At 37.4% G+C, this 8,485-nt stretch overlaps 1 protein-coding gene across 1 annotated transcript in view; it reads left to right on the forward strand.

The window, feature by feature from the left end:
• Positions 1 to 6,839, forward strand: part of SRP72 (signal recognition particle 72) — a 35,310-nt gene extending 28,471 nt beyond the window's left edge. Inside the window, exons 18-19 of the mRNA XM_050792023.1 lie at positions 4,887 to 5,046; positions 6,090 to 6,839. Of these exons, the coding sequence (XP_050647980.1) occupies positions 4,887 to 5,046; positions 6,090 to 6,267 (338 nt within the window). The 3' untranslated portion in view covers positions 6,268 to 6,839. The remainder of the gene's footprint in view (positions 1 to 4,886; positions 5,047 to 6,089) is intronic.
• The last annotated feature ends 1,646 nt before the right edge of the window (positions 6,840 to 8,485 follow it).

Here is an 8,485-nt window from a genome sequence, read left to right on the forward strand (position 1 = left end):
TGGACAGGCTATTTAATATACCTGCCAGAGTTTTTCATATGTGGAATGGAATATGATAGTATGTATCTTGTAGTATTAAATCAGATACTACATGTAAAGTTCTTAGAGTGGGCCTGGCACAAAAGTAAGCCCTTACACATTATGATGTTTCTGCTACACATAACTACAAAATTCCATCAAACTAGCTTCAGAAAATTTACTGTTTATAAAGTTGGCAGTCTAGAGGAATGTTAGCATCAAGATTGGTTGACTCAGTATTTCTCTCTCTTTGTTCTGCTGTTCACAAAACAGAATCCCATTAGAGTCATACAATGTATACTGGAAACAGTCAGGGCCACATACTTGTCATTTATATTCATCACAACAAAGAAGCCCTCTCCAGATTTGGCAAGTATTTCTCATTAATCTGATTTGGCCAAGTAGGTTAGTGTCCAGCCTTGAATTATTAACCAGGGAAATAACGTGCATTGATTGGCTTGGGGTGTGGCTTTAATCTCTGGAAAACTTGGGTGACATTACCGTGCTTTGTTTTACCTGGTCAGATGTTATCCTTGGAGCCACCCAAGTTCCTGAGGTTTTGAGGAATCTATTATATAAATCAGGTTATTTCTTGATTTTGCTCTCTGCCATCTTAGGATACGGGTTTCCCAAGACTTAGCTAAGTTTATTATTACTCCTCCATCTGTTTTCCAGCTACCAAAATTTTATTGACAATATCTTTTCTTCTGTTCTTCCTTTAATGTGTTTTATTACCATTTTAGTGGAGTTTGAGGAAGGTACACAAGCTAATGTTTGTATCCATTTCACTGTCTTTAACTGGAAGTCTTGTTGGTTTGTCACAGTACTTGAAAATTGGCAAACATTTAATATTTGTTTTGTGTATTAGTAATACTGCAAGGAAACAGCTGATAGCTGTAGGTGGTAATAACCTAAAATTTTACTTTCTTTTCTATTTTTGTAGTTTCCAGACGAATATTTTTTAAAATTTACAAGTGACATATGCTTATTCTAAAAACAAAGGTAGTTGATACCTATCATTATAGAATGGCATAAAGAGTGTAAAATTCCCTGCCCAGAATTCATGCTTGCGGCTGGGCATGGTGGCTCACGCCTGTAATCCCAGCACTTTGAGAGGCCAAGGCGGGTGGATCGTTTGAGGTCAGGAGTTCCAGACCAGCCTGGCCAACATGGTGAAACCCCATCTCTACTAAAAATACAAACATTAGCTGAGCATTACTCATGCGTGCCTGTAATCCCAGCTACTCAGGAGGCAGAGGTAGGAGAATTGCCCGAACCCGGGAGGCCGAGGTTGCAATGAGTCGAGATCACGCCACTGCACTCCAGCCTGGCAACAGAGTGAGACCCTGTCCCCATCTCCCAAAAAAAACATGCTCCCAAAGACAATTACTTAACATTTTTGTGTGTGTATATATGTATATATAGAATCAAACATATATCATTAGGTACTGAAAGTTGAACATAATATAATTTGTTTTAATCTTCACTTTAGACTGAATTGTGAAGAACATTTTTCCAGATTAATAGATGCACTTCACTTTATTTATTTATTTATTTTGAGACAGCTTCTCGCTCTGTCACCCAGGCTGGAGTGCAGTGGCGCGATCTCAGCTCACTGCAAGCTCCACCTGCCAGGTTCACGCCATTCTCCTGCGTCAGCCTCCCGAGTAGCTGGGACTTCAGGCGCTCGCCACCACACCCAGCCAATTTTTTGTATTTTTAGTAGAGGCGGGGTTTCACTGTGTTAGCCAGGATGGTCTCGATCTCCTGACCTCGTGATCTGCCCGCCTTGGCCTCCCAAAGTGCTGGGATTACAGGCGTGAGCCACTGCGCCTGGCCTGCACTTCACTTTTTAACCCAATTGAATAGGTTGCTATACTGTAGGCATATTATAATGTAATCATCTTCATTGCTAGACATTTAAGTTATTTTACTGTCTTCAAGAATATCAGCCCACCCATACCTTGCCCTATCCATCTTTAAAAAAAAAAATGAAAGAAAAAGAGCGTCACAGAGAATATTCTCTTCTTAACTTTGTATCTCTTGGGTTTCTGCACGATAAATTTCTAGAAGTCTATAAATTTCTAATGGTGCTGTCAGATTAAATTGCTCTCCACAAAGGCTATACCACTATACACTTCTCCTAATATAGTGTTGGTGAGTGCTTCTTACCATTTCACCAACACTAGGTATTACTGCTTTTAATATTTACGAGTCTGATAGAGTTTTTTACCCTTCTCATTTTTAATTAGTGAGGGTGAACATCTCTTCAGAAGATGAATTACTTTCCTTTCTCCTAACCTACCTTAATTATAACTGAGTCCATTTTTCTTTGAGTGATTTACATATTGATCGGCAAGAATTCTTTTATATTAAGGATTTTTTCCACTCTTCTGTTATATACTTTGTATTTTAAATTTTTTCTTAGAAATATATTTTTTACTAAATAAAGATTTTAAAATTTTTATATAGATGTATCTGTGAAGTCTTTTTCTTTATGGCCTCTGAATTTTTTTGTCACGCTGAGAAATAAGGCCTTTTCCCCCTTCGATAAAATTCAGCACCCCTTCATGCTAAAAACTCTCAATAAACTAGGTATTGATGGAATGTATCTCAAAATAATAAGAACTATTTATGACAAGCCCACAGCCAATATCATACTGAATGAGCAAAAGCTGGAAGCATTCCCTTTGAAAACCGGCACAAGACAAGGATGCCCTCTCCCACCACTCCTATTCAACATAATATTGGAAGTTCTGGCCAGGGCCATCAGGCAAAAGAAAGAAAGGATATTCAAATAAAAAGGAAGTAAAATTGTCTTTGTTTGCAGATGACATGATTGTTTATTTAGAAAACCCCATCATCTCAGCCGAAAATCTCCGTAAGCTGATAAGCAACTTCAGCAAAGTCTCAGGACACAAAATAAATGTGCAAAAATCACAAGCATTGCTGTACACGAATAATAGACAAGCAGAGAGCCAAATCATGAGTGAACTCCTATTCACAATTGCTACAAAAGAATAAAATACCTAGGAATACAACTAACAAGGGATGTGAAGGACCTCTTCAAGGAGAACTACAAACCACTGCTTAAGGAAATAAGAGGGGACACAGACAAATGGAAGAATATTGCATGCTTATGGATAGGAAGAATCAATATCGTGAAAATGGCCATACTGCCCAAAGTAATTTATAGATTCAGTGCTATCCCCATCAAGCTGCCATTGACTTTCTTCACAGAATTAGAAAAAACTACTTTAAATTTCATATGGAACCAAAAAAGAACCTGTATGGCCAAGAGAGTCCTAAGCAAAGAGAACAAAGCTGGAGGCATCATGCTACCTGACTTCAAACTATTACTACAAGGCTACAGTAACCAAAACAGCATGACACTGGTACCAAAACAGATATGTAGACAAATGGAACAGAATAGAGGCCTCAGAAATAATGCCACCTATCTACAACCATCTGATCTTTGACAAATCTGACAAAAGCAATGGGGAAAGGATTCTAGCCATATGCGGAAAACAAACTGGACCCCTTCTTTACACCTTATACAAAAATTAACTCAAGATGGATTAAAGACTTAAACCTAAGACCTAAAACCATAAAAGCCCTAGAAGAAAACCTAGGCAATACCATTCAGGACATAGGCACAGGCAAGGACTTCATGACTAAAACCGCAAAAGCAATGGCACCAAAAGCCAGAATTGACAAACGGGATCTAATTAAACTAAAGAGCTTCTGCACAGCAAAAGAAGCTATCATCAGAGTGAACAGGCAACCTACAGAATGGGAGAAAATTTTTGCAATCTACTCATCTGACAAAAGGCTAATATCTGGAACCTACAAAGAACTCAAACAAATTTACAAGAATAAAACAAATAACCCCATCAAAAAGTGGGCGAAGGATATGAACAGACCCTTATCAAAATAAGACATTTATGTGGCCAAGAAACATGAAGAAAAGCTCATCACTGGTGATTAGAGAAATGCAAATCAAAACCACAATGAAATACCATCTCACATCAGTTAGAATGGCAGTCATTAAAAAGTGAGGAAACAACAGATGCTGGAGAGGATGTGGAGAAATAGGAACACTTTTACACTGTTGGTGGGAGTATAAATTAGTTTAGCCATTGTGGAAGGCAGTGTGGCAATTCCTCAAGGACCTAGAACCAGAAATACCGTTTAACCCAGCAATCCCATTACTGGGTATATACCCAAAGGATTATAAATCATTCTGTTATAAAGACACATGCACACTTATGTTTATTGCAACACTGTTCACATTAGCAAGGACTTGGAACCAACCCAAATGCCCATCAATGATACAGTGGGTAGAGAAAATGTGGTACATATATACCATGGAATACTATGCAGCCATAAAAAACGATGAGTTCATATCCATTGCAGGGACATGGATGAAGCTGGAAACCATCATTCTCAGCAAACTAACACAGGAACAGAAAACCAAACACTGCATGTTCTCACTCAAGTGGGAGTTGAACAATGAGAACACATGGACACAGGGAGGGGAATATCACATACCGGGCCTGTGGCGGGGTGGGGGTAGGAGGCTAGGGGAGGGATAGCATTAGGAGAAATACCTAATGTAGATGACAGTTGATGGGTGCAGCAAACCACCATGGCACGTGTATACCTATGTGACAAACCTGCACGTTCTGTGCATGTATCCCAGTATAATAACAAAAAAAAGTAAGGCCATTTTGCCTGCTAGATTATACAAATTAAACTTTCTCAAATTCATTTCCATTTTAATGTTATTTATTCCCAGGCTTAGAGACATTGTTTAAATCAAACTATCTCGAAAATATGATACATCTCTCTTTATAATTGTTATGCAGGAAAATTGCCTAAGAATTATGACCCAAAAGTTACCCCAGATCCAGAAAGATGGCTGCCAATGCGAGAACGTTCTTACTACCGGGGAAGAAAGAAGGGTAAAAAGAAGGATCAGATTGGAAAAGGGACCCAGGGAGCAACTGCAGGAGCTTCATCTGAACTGTAAGTTATTGCTCCACAATTGAGGGCACTTAGAACATACATTGTTTCTGAGATTGACTCAAGGCTACTAGTGAGAATTTAATATATATTAAGTATGAGAAATGTAGTGATGTATCTTTGATAAATGTTTATACTACACTTATGTAAATGAAAGAAAATATATTGCCTTTTTAGACTAGTTTTTCCTTTAGTTTTTACAATACAGTCAAATAGTTTTAAGTATTTACAATATAATCAAATATATATTGTGAAATATATATAGTAAAAACTATTTGTATTATAAAAACTAAAGAAAAGTCTCAAAAGGCAACTAAATACACTGAGTCATTCAACTAAATAAATGCCTAGATAAACAGATGTAAATAAATAATATGACTAGAAAGAAGTGTTAGAAATGTTAATACGTTCTGTATGGTAGATGAGAGGTTATTTTAAAAATATTTTTTCTGACCGGGTGCGGTGGCTCACGCCTGTAATCCCAGCACTTTGGGAGGCCAAGGCAGGCAGATCACCTGAGGTTACGAGTTCAAGACCAGCCTGGCCAACATGGTGAAACCCTGTCTCTATGAAAAATACAAAAATTAGCCTGGTGTGGTAGTGCGCACCTGTAATTCCAGCTACTCGGGAGGCTGAGGCAGGAGAATCACATGAACCCAGAAGGATCACGTGAACCCAGGAGGCAGAGGTTGCAGTGAGCTGAGATGGCGCCACTCCTCTCCAGCCTGGGCACCACTGCACTCCAGCCTGAGGGACAGAGCAAGACTCTTGTCTCAAAAAAATAAAATTTTTTATTTTCTACGCTTTCTAAAAATTGGCATGCGTATCATGTTTTACTTTTCTTCAATAAAAACAGTAAAAATGTTATTCAAAAGAAAAGTCAATAGGGAGTTGGGGAGCTTACCTTAAAAGAAGTAGAAAATATGTTAAGTGTGATAAGTAAAATGGGTTAAGTGTGATAAGTAAAACCCATATACATACATTTTTATACTCTCCCTTTGTTGAATATATGAGTGACCAAAAATGATCTGATCTAATGATTTCAGGGATGCCAGTAAAACTGTGAGCAGCCCACCCACCTCCCCAAGACCTGGCAGTGCTGCAACAGTATCTGCCTCTACAAGTAACATCATACCCCCAAGACACCAGAAACCTGCAGGGGCTCCAGCAACAAAAAAGAAACAGCAACAGAAAAAGAAGAAAGGTGGAAAAGGTGGCTGGTGATGAGAATATTCTTGTTGCAGGCTGTTTTTAAACTAGTCTCAGTGACACTAGGAATATAATAAAGGTAACACAGCAAGAAGCACAGAACTGCTCCCTCTTCATCTCCATATTTTCATAATTTCTTGTGTTTCAAATAGGGAAACATCTTCCTCAAAGTCTGCCTAGTGAGATATGGCCTACTGGTTGCCTCATAGCTTTGTACAGATTATGAGGACTGAAAATAATTGGGCATTTACCCATCTTGGTATCTGTTTTATCCTTTATCTGTGTGTGCTGATTCAATCTTTTTTCGGTTTCACATACCTTATCTAAGGTTTCCCAGGATTTAAACAGAAACTATTTCTACGATTTCAGCTGGAGTCTGAAGATACTTGTTTCTGTTCAAGTCCCGCTTTAAATTATGTCTTAGGAGGCCTTAGGAGACTGAAAGTGGAATCTTCTGAGCATTCCTAAATATCTGCTTAGAAATATCATGTGATAAAGAGGGACCTTCTTAATACTTAACTGATGTTCTTCACTTAATTAAATGGATAGCCACAAGAAAAATAAAGTAAATGTCTTAAATAATTTAACCATAAATTTTCTGTCATGTGATACTGGAAAATGGGATTATTTTCATATTTTTATATATATATGACTCCTTTGTGCCCCATGTCATTTTCAGATTATGTAACATACTGATACAGCACCAGGAAAGAACTCAAGGAAAATATATCAATGTAAGAAGTTGACTCTTAGACCTAGTGTTCTGAGGTCAGATGGGTTTGGATTGTCTCAATCAGAAAGATTAATGACTATTATCAAGAACATGAACATTGGTTTCCTACATAGAGAGGAAATCAGTATCTGAGTTTGCATACCAGGCAGTATTAAAATCTGACAGATCTGTTTGGCCCATTGATAGATACTCAAATGGTGTCTCCTTCTGGTTATGGATTTTGACCATTGATTACCTTTCTCAATGTAATGAAATATTTTACAGTCAATTTGTGGTGTAAATGTTGCTCTTGTCTTTCCTTGCTTACAAACTACTTTCACATTGAACAGCTGTGAGACAGTCACATTGAGATGCCTGCCCTTGTTAGTATTCATTTTATGCTGCCCAACATATCATTTAATTTAGACTTAGAAGTATTTCCTTGTGATTATATTACTCTGTCCTTGTTAATAAAGTGCTGCTGTGTTTGACTCTGAACGTAACTACCAAAACTTCTTCAAAGAGTTTTTTTATAAAAGACTTTCCTCCTTTACAAGAAAGAAATGGGGTGCTGCCTTTCTGTTCAGTAAAAGCAGAATCTGCAGTGGCATCTAAACAAGAGATCCTTTTTAAATACAAATGATGTATTGTGGCATAATACTTTTTTGAGCTCTACAGAGAACAGTCTTTTGGTAATAGTGACAGATATTTATTACTTCTGAATATATACCCCATTATAGGAATAACTGTTACTTATTTAGGATTCCATCATTGAAAATTTTAACCCAAGGCACAGCAGTGAAATTTACAGTTCTCAATTTAGTTGTCATTATTGATAGCATTAGTCATTGCTGAGCAACTGAAACTTCTGTTCAAATAAAGTTTTAATTGTCAAATGAAGTATAATACATGAACCTTCTAGAAATATTTCTTCTTTTGGATAGGTCTTTAACCAGTACATATATATACTTTGTCAAATATATGGATGTGTATGTGTACATTTATAAAAACCAGTATGGATACATCCATTCACTGTGGTACATTTTAAAATAAAATATTTTAGCAGTGAATATGGATTAAGGTGTTTTGGGTGTTGGCATTTTATGGAGGACTTCCTGGTTAGTATAACCAAGAATTTTCTTTTAAGCTGAGTATCAAAATTGTGTGTACTGTCCCTCTTAGTAAACTCACAAAACTAATCTAATGGGATTGAGAGATTCGGTAAGTTTCAGTGTAAACTTTACTGAAAATTCATCTTGGTGTGTGTATAAACAGAAGTAAACCTTTGAAAAAGTGATTAAGCATAGCAATTCCAATGCTATTGGGAACAGCCAACCTTAAAAATCATTGCATCACTCAAACCTTCTGGAACCTGCCATTCATTGTTCCTTACAAGTCTATTTGAAACATATACAATGAAGGAAAATAAGTTTATTGCATTAAAAAATAATTGTGGCCGGGCACGGTGGCTCGCACCTGTAATCCCAGCACTTTGGGAGGCCGAGACGGGCAGATCACCTG

This window comes from Macaca thibetana, chromosome 5 (assembly GCF_024542745.1).
Source record: "Macaca thibetana thibetana isolate TM-01 chromosome 5, ASM2454274v1, whole genome shotgun sequence".
Taxonomy (NCBI): domain Eukaryota; kingdom Metazoa; phylum Chordata; class Mammalia; order Primates; family Cercopithecidae; genus Macaca; species Macaca thibetana.